This window comes from Phascolarctos cinereus, unplaced genomic scaffold (assembly GCF_003287225.1).
Source record: "Phascolarctos cinereus isolate Bilbo 61053 unplaced genomic scaffold, phaCin_HiC Scaffold_3;HRSCAF=262, whole genome shotgun sequence".
Taxonomy (NCBI): domain Eukaryota; kingdom Metazoa; phylum Chordata; class Mammalia; order Diprotodontia; family Phascolarctidae; genus Phascolarctos; species Phascolarctos cinereus.
In genome coordinates, this window is record NW_027555736.1 from 259,583,375 (window position 1) to 259,601,052 (window position 17,678).

At 36.4% G+C, this 17,678-nt stretch overlaps 1 protein-coding gene across 4 annotated transcripts in view; it reads left to right on the top strand.

Moving 5' to 3' along the window:
- Positions 1-17,678, top strand: part of TXNDC16 (thioredoxin domain containing 16) — a 174,413-nt gene that overhangs the window by 83,185 nt on the left and 73,550 nt on the right. For all 4 annotated transcript variants that reach the window (XM_020974852.2, XM_020974853.2, XM_020974854.2 and 1 more), the window contains 3 exons: positions 5,007-5,173; positions 5,530-5,590; positions 12,049-12,181. In XM_020974852.2, coding sequence (XP_020830511.1) covers positions 5,007-5,173; positions 5,530-5,590; positions 12,049-12,181 — 361 coding nt within the window. The remainder of the gene's footprint in view (positions 1-5,006; positions 5,174-5,529; positions 5,591-12,048; positions 12,182-17,678) is intronic.

Genomic DNA, 17,678 nt, shown 5'->3' on the forward strand with positions numbered 1-17,678 from the left:
GGCCTGGAACTGATTCATATTTTTCTTGGAGGCTTTGGATGTAGGAGCTTTGATTTTGTTGTCTTCTTCTGGTTGTATATTTTGATCTTCTTTGTCACCAAAGTAAGATAATATAGTCTGAGTCTTTTTGTGCCGCTTGCTCATGATCCCAGCCAATTACTTGAGTTTTAAACTCTTTGTTAAGGTAAGAGTCTGCTTCCAATGTGGAGAATGTATTGTCCCAAGCTTCAGGGGTTTGTGTAGCTGTTTTCAAGATACTTGTAGGTACCTGTAAATTTTCAGTTCTCACAAGGGGGTATGATAAGGGGCGAGGTGTTTACTCCTTTCCTGGCCTGTGACCACAAGTATTCCTTTCTGTCCTGTAACCATGAGGAAGGGTTCCTCTCCACAGCCACTACAAGCTCCACCATGCCAGTGTTCCTCCTCATCCCAGCACCGCCACCCAGAACTGTGACCCAGATCCAAACATGGGCAAAGGAAGAGATTCCTGCCTCAGCACTGGCAAAGAGATCCCTGCAGTCCCTCCCTGATCAGCCACTGGATTCCCCCTCAGTCTGTGGGCTGGAAGCTCGGGAAGCAGCTCCCCCCCCCAGGATCACGCTCTTGGGGAATGAAGCTGAGACCCCGCCTTCCTTTCTCAGCGCTGACAGAAACAGACTTTTCCTACTGACCTTCTCAGTTGTCTTTGGCACTGGTGGACTGAGGAGTCTGGAAACCTCCACAGCTGCCCGTGATTCACTCCTCTGAGGCCTGCTCCAGGTTTGCTACAGCCTGCGCTCCCACGCTGCGCTTTGCTGCGTTCCCAGCCCAGTGCAATACACCTTTCTGATCAATCATCCAGGTTGTCTTGGGCTGGAAATTTGTTGCACTCGGTCTTTTTGTGGGTTCTGCTGCTTCAGAATTTTAAAGCCATTTTTTATGAGTATTTGGAGGGGTTTGGGGGAGATCTTAAGCAAGTCACTGCTTTCACTCTGCCATCTTGGCTCCGCCCCCAGTATTGAACATCTTTGATTGAAGTATTGGTTGATTAATTGACTCAGCTACCCATCCATCCCCTTACGCTAATGTTTAATTAGTTGCTTTTAGGTCCCAACCTTATGTAATCTGACCAGGCAAAATTATTTAGGCCCAAAATGTTAGGATGTGAAGAAAAGAGATTATCTTTATATTAAGCCAATTTGTGGTATTTATTAACAGTTGAAAGTGGGACGGACAGAATTGGTTGTAGCATTTTCAGACTTTTGATGATAATATAGTTATCCATTTCAACTCCACATAGTCATAAGCTGTCAAATTCCTCATGCCCTCATCCTAAAGCTAGAGAAAATCATGCAACCCTGAAGACTGGAAACACTGCAAAGTGATGTTATCTAAGTATACTGGGCCCTCACTATAGCAAGGCAAATTTTTTATATTACTTCCCAAATTTATGATTTACACAGGTTTTCCCTTCTCACCTCAAGCCTCCCACATCTCCCTTTCTCTTTACTCTCTTAGCTGAGGTCATCTCTTACTTGAATGAGAAAATCAAGGTCATTTATCATGAATTTACTATTCCCTTCTTTTTAATCCCCAAACACCTTGAGATCATCACCTTTTTTCTCTCCTTTCCCCCCATCTCTAATAACGTTTGCCCTTTTCCTTGCTAAGGCCAACCCCTCTATGATCCCATTTAGATTCAATATCCTATCTTCTCAAAAAAATTGTGTCCTTGTTCTCTACTCCCTCTAACTTAGTGATTTTATCATCTCTTGTTAGTTTAATTATTATCTCATGCTGCTGTGCTAGTGCTCCTTCTCACCCTGAGACTGCCGCCCAGAACTGTAACCCAGATCAGAGTATGAGCAAAGCACTAGAGTCCTGCTTCAGTGCTATCAAAAAGACCCCTGTAATCTCCTTCTGACCAGTTGTTCGACCCCCTTACCATCTATGGGCTGAGAGCTCCAGAAGCAGCCAGTGCCACTGCTGCTGCCACTGCCACCAATTCAGTCACTCCCAAGACCTGCTCCTGGTTTGCTGGGGCCACGGCTGTGCTGCTGCAGCCTGCACTGTGTTGCCTTCCACTCTCATCCATGTGCAGCAGCCCCTTCCTGCTAATATTCTAAATTGTCTTTGGCATCTGTGGGGTGAGAGATCTGGAAACCCCCACTTCTGCCAGTGATTCAGTTGCCCTAAATCCTGCTCCTGGTTTGCTGGGCCCTGCTGATGTGGCCTGTCCTGGACTGTACTCCTCTCTCACCCTGATGTAACTGACCTTTCTTGCCAACCTTCCAAGTTGTCTTGGGCTGAGAATTTGTTTCATGCTGTCTTTTTGTGGGTTCTGCTGCTCTAGAATTTATTTAGAGTAATTTTTTAAAGGTATTTGGAAGGTTTAGAGGGAAAGCTGAGGTGAATCTTTGCCTTTACTCTGCTCTGCCTCTTGCAATTGCCTTTTAATGGTTTCTCTGCCTTAAGTCTCTCTCTTCTCCAGTTTATCCTTCAAACAGCTGCCAAAGCAATTAACTTTAAGTGCAGATCTGAGCATGTTACTCCCTTACTTAGTAAACTCTAGTGGCTCTCAACTGCCACTTGAATAAAATATAAATTTTTTTGTGTGTAGCTTTTATACTCCTTTATACCTTACTGCCAACCTTACAGTATACCTCCTCACACCCAGTGCAATACAGTCACACTGACATGTTCTGTTCCTCACATGTGACATTCCATTTCCCATCACCATGGCTTTACACTATCCCCTAGGCCTAGAATTTATTGTCTCCTTGCCTCTACCTCATAGGATCTTTCTGTCCCTCCCTTTAGGATGCAGGTCAAGCACCACCTTTTATCAGTCAACCAATCAACAAGTTGAATATTTATTCAGTACCTAAGATCTGGGGATATAAGTACAAAGACTAGAACTATCCCTATGCACAAAGAGTTTACATTTTAATGAGAATGACAAATACTTATAAAATACAGGTAGCATACATATAAAATGTATAAATAAAAATTATATATATATTCTCTCTATATGTGTATACATATATATACACACATATATCTATCTATCTATCTATATATATATATAGATATAAATAGTTATTAAATATAAGGTAGTTTGAAGAGAACATTCTGTGAAATGCCTACTATGTGAAACTCTTCCTGATTCTCCAAAATGATAGTTCTTTCCCTCCTATGTCCGCTATATAAATTCACATAATCATGTGTGTGTATATACATGTATGTGTGTATGTACACGCACATGTACACACATGTCTTTGGTTATAATATAAACTCTTAGAGTAGGAAATTTTTGTTTCTTTAATCTTTGTATTGTATTTTTTTAATCTTTGTATTGCCAGCCCTTATCACAGTTCCTGGCAATCATTATTAAAGCTATTAAAATATCCTTGTTGATTGATCATTGCTATCAGTATAATGCCTTTAAGTACATGACAGTCTAGTGTTTTACTCACTTTCCCTGACTCACTGGTCAAGGTGGTAAAGTTGGAACACTCATTGCTCTACGTTGCCACTACAGACTCTCTCTCTCTCTCTCTCTCTCTCTCTCTCTCTCTCTCTCTCTCTCTCTCCTTTTGTCATTTAATATCCTCTCTTCCCTTAAAGTTCACTCAGTCCATATTTACCACCTGTTTTTCTGGTGACCAAAATTTTGGTAACCATTGTCTGCTGACCTCCAGGACACTCTTTTTTTTAAGTCTATTATGCATTTAGTTACTAGCTGAGTCTTTCTTTTTTCCCCACCCCTTGCCTCTGTAGTAGGGGACTTCAGTATACATATTGATACTCTCTTAAACCTTCTTATGTTCTAGATCCTTAAATTGCTCTTTTCCCATGAAAAAGTCCAATTTCTCCACCGCACTTTAGCTACACACAGAGATAGATATCCTCTTGATCTTATGATCACTTACAAATGTTCCACCTTCTTGTTTATAGATTCTGAAATTTCCTTGTTGGATCATACTCTGTTGTCATTCTGCCTCCCCTCTTCACCCCCAAATGATTTATTTTATCTTCATCATGACCTCTAATCCCTTGGCCTCTCAGTTCCTCTCCCAGACCATTACCCCTATATTGGCTATACATTTTTCCTTTCCTCATATTGACCCTTTAGTGAATCAGTGTAACTATACACTGTCCTCTTCTCTTGAATCCCTTGCCCATTATTCTATCACTGATCTTGCTCTTCCAAGCCTCAGTACTGGATTGCTCCCACTTTTGTTCCTATTCATGTACAGTTGAGCATATCTGTAGGCAATCACAAAACCATGCTAACTGCATCCATTGCAAACTTACTCTAAATAACCTCAACTATGCCCTCAGTTCATCAAAACAATCTTTTTACACTGTCCTCATTGACTTATTATTCCGTTGACCATTTTTACTTGTTCAGAATTTTCATTAATATATTTCTTTTTCACTAATAACTTTTTTGTTTTTGGTGGGGCAGTTGGGGTTAAGTGACTTGTCCTGAGTTACACAGCCAGTAAGTGTTATGTGTCTGAGGCTGGATTTGAGCTCATGTGCTCCCGACTCTAGGGTGGGTGCCCTATCCACTGGGCCACCTAGTTGCCCCTTGACTAATAACTTTTTGGGAGAAACATTTTGAATTGAATAGCTATTCTCTGAAACCTAAGCTGTGTTTGAAGAAATATATAAATATCCACTTAATGCTTATAGCAACATTTTTGTACTTATGTTTTAAAGAAAATCTGTATATTCATTATTTAAATCTATGTATGTCATACCCTATGACAGTTTTAAGTTTCACATTAGGAACAGCAGGCTAAGATGGTGATAGAAAAATTTCTGTCAATGTTATATTTGGTTCGCAGATTCTTATCTTTCATAGTGGTTAACAATTTTATTAATGCTTCAAATTATGTAAGAATAGCAAATTTATTTTATTTATTGTGTTCATGTATTTTAAATTTAAATATACAAAAACATTGTAGAACAGCAGTGTAACAATAACTACAATTTATTCTTTCTTTTTTCTTGTAAAGACTGAAATTACTGATGATCCTGAAAAAGTTTCAACTATTCATCTCCAACTTGGTTTACCACTGATTTTTATTGTTAGTCAACAAACCACCTATGAAGCTGATAAGAACACTGCAGAAATAGTCGCTTGGCGCCTCCGGGGAAAAGCAGGAGTCACATTATTGTTAAAGTATTGTAAAATTTGATTATTTTATATCAGAATGTTTTCATGTACAAATTTGAGTCATTTTTTAAAATGGTAACCATCATTACTTATATGTTAATTCAAAACCATAACAAATAGAAATAAACCAACAACTCTCCCTACTAATTGGGCAAAAAGCTAATTTAAAAAATATGCATATTCCACCTGCTACAAAGGACTTCAAAAAGAGTTTTATGAGGACATTTGTGTCATTTGTTAGTAATTTTTCTCATAATAATTAGGTATTGCTTACAAAGGAATTAGACTTACTGTTTGTTACATCTAGGGATAACTGCTCTTTATATGAAGTAACTTAAAGGTTGATTTCCATTTTGAAACAGGGACTCCTCAGATTTGAACATTCCTTCTCATGCCAATGTCATCTTCAAAAGAGCAGAAAAGGTTAGTCTTTATTATTCTAAAATTTTGCTTATTTATCATTATGGGTAACAGAAAATATATTCAAGCTCATTAATTTTGTTTTTTTACGTCAATTACATTCTCCTTTTTAATTAAAAAATTATACATCTGTAATTTAAATCGTGTCATATCAACAGAGAATCTGGTACCAAGTTTCATTTGTTAGTAGGACCTTCAGGACATCTCATTGTATTGTGTAAGTGAACCTGAGCTCTCTTAAGGCAATAATGGTAAATTTTTGTTTCCTCATTATAACAATATGTTTGACTAAACTTCTCTAGTAAGTTGTTTTAATCAGTATAAATATCCTTTCCTTCCATCCATTTCTCATTTTTCATTAATAATTCATAAGTAGATCAAGTTGAAGTTGTTTTTATTATGTACCATATGTTCTTCCTCATTTTATACCTTTATATCTTTGTGATCTTAGGTTTACAATACAGAGATTCTAGAATGACTCAATCAATAGTGTTTTACTTCTTGTTGTTTTAAACATGACCAATTTCATTTTGGAGAATGCTTTTTGTTACTTATCATGTCCAGTGCCTTCCAATTCCTTTCTCAGTTTTGTGCTGGCCCTTTTATTTTTTTTTCCTAAACAGCTCTCCATCACAATCCCTAAAGCAGTTATTCAAAAACTATTCTTAACTTCTCAAGCTATATCCCTTACAATGTTCCCATTCCTCTTAGCAGAGGCTTATACTTTGCTGAAAAATTCGAAACCATCTATTGAAAACTTCCTCTCAGCCACAATTCCACATTCCAAATCATCTTAGCATCATATTCCACCTTTTCCTCATTTGTTCTAGCCTTGTAGTATGAAGTAGCCTTTCTCTACTTGTGTCTTTGATCATAGCCCCTCCTATTTCTAGGGGTTTCCTCTGCTCCCTTCCTCCTCCCCCCCTCAGCAATTATTCCTTTTCCTAATTTTTGTTTTCTTTTTATCTATTGACTCATTCTCTACTGTGTTCAAATATGCCCAAATATTTCCCCCATTATTTGAAAGCAAACAAACCTGACTCTTTTCTGAGTTTCAGAGTCAATTCCTATTTTTTAAATTCAATGTATTTATTTATTTTAAACATTCTTTTAAGAAAAGAAAAAGAAAAAAGCATAAAGAAAGGGAAAAATGTATGCTTCAATCTGCATTCAAAGGTTTCCAGTTCTCTCTCTGGGGAGGTGGATAGCATTTTTCATCATGAATCTTTTGGAATTGTCTTGGATCATTGTTTTGATCAAAGTAGCTAAGTCTTTCACAATTGGTCATCCTTATGATATTGCTGTTATTGTATACAGTATTTTCCTGATTCTGGTAATTTCACTTTGCATCAGTTCATATTATTCTTCTCAGATTATTTTTTCCTCTTAGTGATATTTTATTTTTCACCAATTACGTGTAATGACAACTTTTAACATTTTTTTTAAAATTTGAGTTCCAAATTTTCTCCGTTCTTACCTTATCTACCTCCTCCCTAAGACATTCAATTCCTATTTTTTAAAAAAAGCCATCCACACTTTTTGCCTCAATATTCCTCACTTCCTCATTGCTTTTCAATCCCCTGAAGTCTGAATTTTTGCTTCGTAACTCAAACAAAATTCTGTCTTCTTCTCTTTCTTAATTTCTGAATCTGATGGTCTTTTCTTGATCATTGTTCTTATTGACCTCTCTGTCCATTGTGACACTCTTGTCCCTCCCGTTCACCTAGATATTGTCCTTTCCCTGAGATGATATCCCTAATGCAATGCATTTTCCTGGTTCTCTTATCTGTTCGTTCTGCTCTTTCTTATTGTCCTTTACTTGATCATTATCCATGTCCTCACCCCTGGCTGTTGGTAAAATCCTACGGATTCTTCTTTTCTTTCTTTGTGCACTCTTACTGATCTCATCAGCTCCGATAGGTTCAATTATAATTTCCATGCAGATAACTCCCTAGTCTCCCTCCGAAACTTCAGTCCTACAGCCTTAACTGCCTATTGAACATTTAGAATTGGATATCCCTTAAGCATTTCAAACTCTACATATTCAAAGTTGAAAATATTCTTTCCTCAAAATTCTATCCTTCTTCCTAGCTTCTCCATTTTTGATGAAGCTACCATTTTTGTTCCATGACCCACTTTGGTAGAAAAAAATTCTCTTTAGATGCCCATCAATTAGAGAATGGCTGAACAAGTTGTGGTATGTGATTATGATGAAATACTATTGTGTTATAAGAAATGATGAGCAGACTGATTTCAGAAAACTACTGGAAAGAATTACACAAACTGATACAAAGTGAAGTGAGTAGAACAAAGAGAACATTGTACATAGTAACTGCAATATTATATGATAATCAACTCTGAATGATTTAGCTGTTCTCAGTAATACAGTGATCCAAGACAATTCCAAAGGACTCATGATGAAAAATGTTATCCCCATCCAGAGAAAGAACTGATGGAGTCTGAATGCATATGGAAGCATTACTATTTTTCACTTTTTTTCCCCTTTTGTTCTGCGTCTTCTTTCATAACATGACTAATGTGGAAATACGTTTTGCACCACTACACATGTATAATCTTTGTCAAATTGCTTATTGTCTCAGGGAGCGGAGAGTTGAGGAATGAAGGGAGAAAATTTGGAACTCAAAACTTAAAAGAGAATGTTAAAATTATGTTTATGTGTAATTGGGGAAAATATTTTTTATTTTTTTAAATTTTTAAATTTTTTTATTTAAATTTTTTTATTTTATTTTTTATTTTTATTTTTATTTTTATTTTTATTTAATTAAATTTTTTATTTATTTATTTTATTTTTTATTTTTTAAATAAAGAAAAAAGTTCCTGTATCAGTGAAATCACAAGTCCAGTCTCTAACTCTCTGTATTCATATAGCGTTCCCCAGCTGATGTTCATCCACTTGTTTCCAGGTTTACCAAGAGTCTTCCTTGATCTTTACTAGATTCTGTAACTCTTTATATCCAATAAATCACAAGATCTTCACAATTTTACCTCAGTATTTCTTGCGCCTATTACACCAACCTGATTCAGGTCTGCATCACTTCTACCTTATTGCAGTGGCCTCCTAATTGAGCTCTCTGCCCCACTATTCTTCTTATTTCAGTCTATCTTTCACACAGTTGCTGAACTTCTTTCCTAAACTAGAGGTCTTTTCATGTAATTCTCTGTTTTAAACACTCCAGTGGCTCATTATACCTCTAGAATAAAATAAAAATTATTTTATTTGGCATTTGGAATCTTTCACAATCTGACTGCAGCCTACCTAAAAATTTTTTTTATTATGAACTTTAACATCAGTGAATGTGGACATTATAATAAACAAAAACCTGCATATGACACTGTGAAGTTCTATAAGATTTTATATAGTTTATTTTTAAAGGGGATATTAAATTTATTGTGGTAGTAACAAAACTCCCCTGCTTCTCTTTTCCTTTCTGTACTTCCTTCTACTCTCTTCTGCTTTTTTTATTTTTTTGCTTTTTTTTTTTGGTGTGGCAATTGGGGTTAAGTGACTTGCCCACACAGCTAGTAAGTGTTAAGTTTCTGAGGCTAGATTTGAACTCAGGTCCTTCTGACTTCAGGACTGGTGCTCTATCTAGTATGCCACCTAACTGACCCTTTGTAAGTCTTAATTGGTAATTAATTGCATTGTTCAGAGCTCTTGAAGTCTTTCACAGTTGTTTTTACTTTATGTTATTCTGTTTTGATTTTGATTTTGTTCGTTTCATTCTGCCTTAGTTCATACAAGCCTTCCCATGTTGCTCTCAATCTGTTATATTTATTATTTCTTATGGATCTATAATATTCCATTACATTCATAGGAGAGGCAGTATGGTGTGGTGGATGAGTGCAGAAAAACTGGGTTTCAGTGCCTCCTCTGATGTATACTGGCTATAAATTGCTAAGAAGGTGTTGACTTGCTTTGGTAAAAGATTTTTCCTATATCAGTGAAATCACAGATCTAGTCTCTGTCAGTATTCATGTGGCAATTTATTCAGGCATTCCCTAATTGATGGGCACCATTTATTTCCAGTTCTTTGCTATAACTAAAAGTGCTACTATACATATTTTTGTTGTATACTTTGTCTCTGCAGGTGATTCCCAAATCTACATATCCCTGGTCTCATAAACTGCAGTGCTGCATATTAGACATTTTAAACTAGACAATCCTCCAGACATCTCAAACTCATCATATCCGTAACATAACTTATTTTCTTTACACCCAAGCCATCTCCTCTTCTGAACTTTCCTGTTACTTTTGAGGGAACCACCAACCTGCTAGTTATCCAAGTTCATAACCTTGGTGTCATTCTCAATTCTTTACTCTTCCCAGATATCCAGTCAGCTGCCACATCTTGTTGTTTTGGCACTAACAACATTTCTTGTATTTGACTCTTTTCAACTCACATGGCCTCCATCTTAGTTCAGGCCCTTATTACCTCTACTCTACACTATTAAATATCATTATTATTGGTCTCCCTGCCTCAGTTCTTTCCCCACTCCACTCCATCCTCCACATAGCCGAACCAGCTCCAGAATTGAGTTACAAGATAGAGTCAGTGTGGTTCACTCAATTCCCACAATTAATTACTTGCTATCCTGATCCCCTCAGTTCCCTCAGTTGCATGCAACAGTGAAACAGGAGGGAGAAACATAGTAGAATAAATTCATTGTCTTAGAGATTCCCCTGACTAGTTATAATTCATTTACTTCCTGCTTGATGCTCTCAGTAAACTGAGTGATAAGTCAAGTAAGGGAAAATACTTTAGCTGTTACAGGGTTTAGAGTGAGTATCCTAGAAGACATCCTTTATCTGCTGTTACTTCTAAATGCTCCTCCTAAATGTCACTTCCAAAATAAATACAAGGGATTGTTTTCTGAGGTGGAGGGAGTATTAACAACTGGAGAAAACCAGGGAAGTCCTCTTGAGGAATAGACATAGATTGTATGGTCTTTGGAGGAAACAGCAAAATTCTCCTTACCTTTTACTTCCTGGAAGCATATTCTTATCCTCTTATTCAGAGGTTACTAAACTTATTTGGCCTACCACCTCCTTTTAAAAAAAAAAATTATTCAGCCACCCCCTGGAAATCTACTGTCTTTAATCTCTTAATTTTTTTTTGAAATTTGCATCATTTCAAAAAATATATACAAAATTTTTGAAAAAAAATGACACATCTTAAATTTAATAATTTATTGTAAATTTGTGAGGTTTTTCCTGCATTGAAATTTTGATGACACAGTATTGTATGATGTAACCAATAGTATCATATTGTAAACAAGTCATCACACACACACACACATATTCCAGCTGATGCATACTGGATTTCCCAACAATGTGCGACATGGTCACCTAACAACACTTAGTTGTTAAGACCTGTTGGCAGACTTGACCACTGATCGGTTATATGTAACTTGCATTTTGTATGTTTATTTGGAAAATAATGTAATCACTATGACTTTAACTGTGTTAAACAACAGATGAAACATGAATGAATGGTTTTTCAAAATTCTCTTCTTTCCTTATGTTTCTATTGCCCCCTTATTTTTATTCAATGCCCCCCAATTGCACCTGAGGCTACTACTGCCCCCCAGATCATTCCAGCATCCCCAGGGGGCCCAATATCACCCACTTTGGGAATCTGTGCTTTTATTGGTCATACCCAGTGGGATATAGTGCTATGTATAATGACTGCTTATTTATTGTTGTTCTGTTGTTTTTCAATTGTGTCCAACTCTTTGTGAGCCCATTTGGGTTTTTTTGGCAAAGATACTGGAGCGGTTAGCCATTTCCTTCTCCAGTTCATTTTACAGATGACGAAATTGAGGCAAACAGGATTAAGTGACTTACTCAGGGTCACACAGTTAGGAAGTGTTTGAGGCCAGATTTGAATAGGGGAAGATGAGTCTTCCCATCTCCTGGCCTGGTACTCTATCCACTGTGTCACCATATCACTTGTTTATAGAACTATAATACTCAGTATTAATGTAATTTTCCCTGGGATAAGGCTTTGATTATAAATTAGCATTCCTACCCAAGTTAATCCTTTTTCAATCTTTTTGAATCCCCCTGGCTGTCTTGTCAACAAATTTGATAAAGAGGTCATTTACACATCCATAAAAAGTAGTGATTAATGGAACAATGCCAACTTGGAGGTTTGTCTTTAATAGAATATCAGATTTTGTCCTTGAGCCTCTTCTGTTAAAATGTTTAATCAGTTATTTGAATGCTTTTTTAAAAAAAATTATTTTGTGAAACTGAGATTCTATTTGAATTTTCTTATAATTTTGAAAAATTACTGTTTGTAGACAGTAAAAGTTTTATGCTAAATAGGGAAAATATGTAGTTTTTTACTTTGCTACATGTTTAGTGGTCACATACCACCTATTTGGCATGTGTTTAATTAAAAGAACTCTTAATTACATGAATGTTTTAATATTTTCAGGGAGTACCAGTCGACTTCCTGTTTTTACATGATGCTAATTCAATAGTATCCCTGGTGGAAAATAGTGTACCTATTCAAAATAATGAGCCAGTTAAAGAATATGAAGAAGGTGAAATGGAGACTCTAAATCTAGGTAATTCTTGTCATTATTTTTTTCTATCATACTAAAATTTGCTTTGAATCCTACTTATTAATTTTCTGTTTTGAAATATATTCACATTTAGTCCTATACACTAACTTACAGAAATATCCTTTGAAAAAGTAAGACTTTTAAAGTCAATAGTTATGAAATTACTATGCTTTTCACTATAATATTGGTCAGTGACATCCAAACTCAGGATATATGTTGATTGCCTTGTCCATAAATTTTCAAAAAAGCTTAATTGGGCATCACTTCTTTTTGACCTCTGGCTTCTTCCATGGTCTAGAAACTTCTGCTTCTTTATTGGTAAAGACTTCCACACACTAGAATGCCCTAATATTTTATTTTAATCTTTTAAATAATAGTATCTCATATATATTATACATTGCTTTAAGGTTTACATAGAGCTTTTCATACATTATCTCAATTGATTCTCATTACAGCCCTTTGAAGTAGGTACTATTATCATCTCTCTTTTATTGATAAGGAAACTGAAGCTTAGAGAGTTTAAGAGTGTTGCCCATGGTAACACAGCTAGGAAATATCTGAGGTGGAATTTTAACTTGGGCCTTCCTGACTTCTGAGACTCACAAAAGTCATACCCTGATACCACATTGTAGCATGGATAGGGCCTTGAGGTCTTTTTTTTTTAAATTAAATTTTATTTTATTTTCAGCTCTGTGATCTCTCTCTCTCCCCTGTCTGTGCTTCTTTCCTCCAACTGAGAAAGCAAGAAAAACAAAAACCCATTATAAACATCCATAGTCAAACAAAATACATTTCTGCATTGGCCATGACTTAAAAAAAGTCTTAGTTTGTGCTTTGAGTCCATTGCCTTTTTACTAGGTGGTAAGTAGCATGTTTTATCATGAATATTCTGAAATAATGATTGATCATTGCATTAGAGTTCCTCAGTGTTTCAAGATTGTCTTTATAATACAGCTTTTATTATATAAAGTGTTCTCCTGCTTCTGTTCACTTCATTCACATCAGTTTATACAAATCTTCCCAGAGTTCTTTGAAACCATAACCTTTATCATTTCTAATAGCACAATAGTATTAGATCTGGTAGACAGAATGCCTGAAGAGTATGGACAGAGGTTTATAATATTGTGCAGGAGGCAGTAACAAAAAGCCTTCCAAAGAAAAAGAAGAGCAAGAAAGCAAAATGGCTCTCTGGTGAGGCTTTACAAATAGCTGAGGAAAGAAGAAAAATGACACCCCACAAGTCCCCTCAAGATCCTGGATTTTCTCCCATGAAATTCCTTCTTAATATCCAGTGCTACTCCCATCTATCCCATTTCTTTTGAAAGGTATGCATATCCAGAGCCAAAATTCAGTCATAAATTTTGCCCCACCAAATCTTAATAATTATGAGTTCAAATTTGTGTTCTTGTTTTAGGACCTTTTATTATTTTATTAGAACTCTTATTTGTTACCTAAAATTTAGGCATTTGTATATAGGTGCCTGAAGTCAGTGATTTTACTACTCTGTTCTTGGAATATTTTGTACTTTAAACTGGTGAGTGCTTCAACTGCTTATTCTTCCTCATTGTGGCTACTTTTTATGGTTTCTAGTTTGTATTACATAGGTTATTTTCTCCCTCCCTCATTCTTTCAATTTGAAGCCCATTTGATTAATTGGAAGACAACTGCCAAACACATTCTTACCAGATTTTGTTTGATGTACTCCATTCCTGGCCAGATGTCTCTCTTCCCTGTATTTTAAGACATGATTCAGAAACCCAAATTGCGTTCTCACATACCACCTTCTTACCTTGATATTCACTTTCCAAATCAATTTTTGTTTTTCATCCCTTGCCTTCACTAGACAACAGTATTTTGCGGGATGCTTTTTAGACACTTTCTTTCTTCTGTCAGTGTCTTTTGTATTGACCTAAAATATCACAAGTGGGTGAAAGTCATCAGTTTTTTTTTTTAAGTGATTGTCTTGTACTAGGCCCCAGAGATAGAATGACAAAAGAGAAACAGATCCTGTCCTCCAGGAGTTTATGGTCTAGTGTATAAAATAAACAAAAATGGGTATTTTTGGTATTTTTATATCACAGTCATTTCCAAATATACTGCTCTGACCCGACCCACTTACTTGATTCACTATTTCCTTGTGAAAAAGGAAAAACACAGCAAAACCAACCAACATGGCATCCAAATCTGATAGCATATGCCACAATTCTGCACCTACAGACCCCGCACCTTTCCAGAGAGAGGAGTGAGGTACATTTCTTCAACTCTTCTCTGAAACCAAAATTGAGCATTGATTATACAGCAGTGGCTTTAGTTTCGTTTGTTTTTCATTGATGTTATTTTGGTCACTGTACACATTTCTTCCCTGGTTCTGCTGATTCCGTTCTGTCCATCCAAGTCTTCCTGTGTTTCATTGGATTCTTCAGAATTGTCATTTCTTACATTGCAACAATATTCCATCACATTCTTTCTCACCAGTCTGTCCAGCTACTCCCCAATCCCTGGGCAGCTGCCTCCTCCTGACATGCTGGTCTTAGAAATGAAGACAGAAGATGTTTTGTTCCCTATTATCACTTCTAGACTGTCTCCCTGCCAGCATCACTTAGCAACCTTTCCTCCTTTAAGCTCCATACTGTTGTTGCTTGTCCTTCATTCTTGATGAGGACCATGACATCAGAAAGGTTATACCATGACAGGCAAATGAATGGATTTAAGTGAGGCAGGGCTCTGTAGAGTCACCAGCTTCACTTCATCCTTTGGAGCCATCTGGGTCCAGTGGTGAGATAAAGATCAGGATGATCAGGATGACTGGAGATAGCCTCCTGGAGAGTCATCAGTTTTGATGAATTTTGAAAGGTTTTCTGTTATATCTTGAAACATTAACCAGGAATACGGTAGACCTCAGAATTGTTATCAATTTGACAAATTGGTGACTTGAACAGAGAATTAGAAGCACTGGGTTTTTTAAATTAAATTTTAAGTTTTAAAATTTTATTAAGCATTTATTTTTTTCTTCTTCTTTTCCCCTACTGGAAAAAAATAAAGAAAAACAAAATCCTTTTAACATATATACACAGTCAGACAAAACAAATTTCCATATTGGCCATATCCAAATATGTTTGTCTAATTCTACATATTAGTCTATCACCTCTCTTTCAGGAAGATGGGTAGTATTGATTGTTAATCATAGTTGATAATTATGTAGGTCAGAGTTCTCAAGTCTTTCAAAATCATTCATATTTATAATGTTGTTATAGTATACATTTTTCTGGTTCTGCTTGTTTCACTCTGTATCACTTCACATTGGTGTTCCCAGATTTTTCTGATACTCTCTGTTATATTAGTTTCTAGTTCTTTACTATTCCAAAATGAGGTGTTAGAAATATTTTATACATCTTTTTCCTCTTTGATTTCTTTGTGGTATAGATCTAAGTAGTACCACTCCTTTTCATTTTTTCTTTGGGTTTTTATTAGATGACTTCTCACCTGATAATTTCTATATCCAGGTCTTTATTATATCATTCTTTGGAGAACAACCAGCTGCTTCCTTTTCAGAGTACCCAACTCCCCCTTCTTCTGGAAGAGCTTCAAATCTCTTTTTAATACTAAGTATTCAACTAGTTCTATCCATCTACTCTACCAATTTGGTTTAACCTCCTCTCTCAATTTGTGCTATTTACCTTCTTTATTTACTTTGCCTTGCCTACTACTTTCTTCTTCTCCTTTTCCTTAAGTCTTTTTCCTTGAGTATTTCTTTCCATGTGTCGTTGATAATCCCTGATCCTGTTCTTCCTCTTATCAAGTCAGAAATTGACTCTAGACTTAGAGATCGTTTTTAAAATATTCCTCTATTTCAAATTTCTCCATTTTTCTCCTCCCCAAAATCTTTTTCTACTTCTTCACAAGTCTAGAACACAGGATTTCCTTATTTTTCAGCTCAATTCCTTTTCTTTTCTTTCTTTACTCCCAAATTTTCTCTCACAGAAGCTGGGACAAAGATGTTGTAAGGGCCATGAGTACTGGGATCCTAGAGTTTCCAAAGAATTTAAGTTGAGGATTATTCAAGGGACAATTAAGAATTATATGGTGAATGTGAGCAGACTACTATATATTACACATGGAGAATTATGCAAAAGTAGTATAAAGGATGTCATCAGAGAACATAATAACTAGAAAAAACCATGGGCTAGTGAAGCAACAAGTGAACTGCTCACATGCTCCATAGGCATCTATGCAACATGAAGAGAATTTGAGAAAACCTCCATCACATTGAGTGGATCCCTGTGATGAATTCACAGGAGGACATGGATGAGTACTGCACAGGCTGGATAGGTTTGACTGTATTGTTAGAGGGAATACCCACTCTGATAAGACAACACATTCATAAGAGCCTAAATCTTTTGATATTGAATTAGAAAAATTCCATTTGTGCTTAATTACATGTAGAGTAAATGATTAAAGGTTTTGTACTGAAATGATTTCAGCCTTACCTCGATCTTTATATAGATGAGAAGCATAGTTAGCTGGTTTTGAGGCTTACCTCCCTATGAAGTGTGAGCTCCCCAGTGGGTCACTTTTAACCTCTCCCTTTGGGATGAAATAAATGCTGATTAGGCTGCCTGATGTATTGCTTAAAATTGGTTGGTTGGTTGTTGTCTTTGATTTTCAAAGAGGACCAAAATGACATCACTATGTAGGAGGGAAGTTACAGTATATTCAGTTGTAGCTGATCAGACCAATAGGAGCTCAGCTACCAAAGGTTGGGCACAAATAGTCCCCATGAATATTTGGAGTGGAGATGTCTCTTTGCACATCTCATGTTTCTTTAGAGCTATTGCAATTTTGCTTCATTCACAAAGCACAGCATCTTCTTTAATGTGGGCATGCTCTTCTGGGTGGTCCTTTGCCAGTGTCTCCTATGTCACTTACAATCAATTCTGAAGTTCTTCAAAAAAACCCTCGAGAGTGTCCTTATATTGCTTCTTCTGACCTCTATGTGAGCACTTGCTTTGTGTGATTTGTCCGTAAAATAGTCTTTTAGACAGTTTTATGTTTGGCATTTAAACAATTGGAGTTGTGCTCTCTGTAGTAGAGTTTGAATGCTTGGCAGTTTAGCTTGATGAATGACCTCAGTCCTTATCTTGCCAGGTGGTCTTCAGAATTTTCCTAAGACAATTCAAATGAAAGTGATTCAATTTCCTGGCAAGGGACTGGTAGACTGTCCAAGTTTCACAAGCATACAACAATGAAGTCAGCACAACACCCTATAGACCCTCAGTTTGGTAGGCAGTTTAATACCTCTTCTTTCCCACACTTTCATTCTGAGCCTCTTACACACTGAGCTAGCTTTGGCAATGCCTGTGTCAACCTCATCATTTATGTGTATATCACTGGAAAGTATATTGTCAAGGTAAGTGAACTTATCCACAGTATTCATAATTTCTCCATTTATTGTAACCAATGGTTCCACATATGGATGGTGTGGTGCTGATTGGTGGAGAGC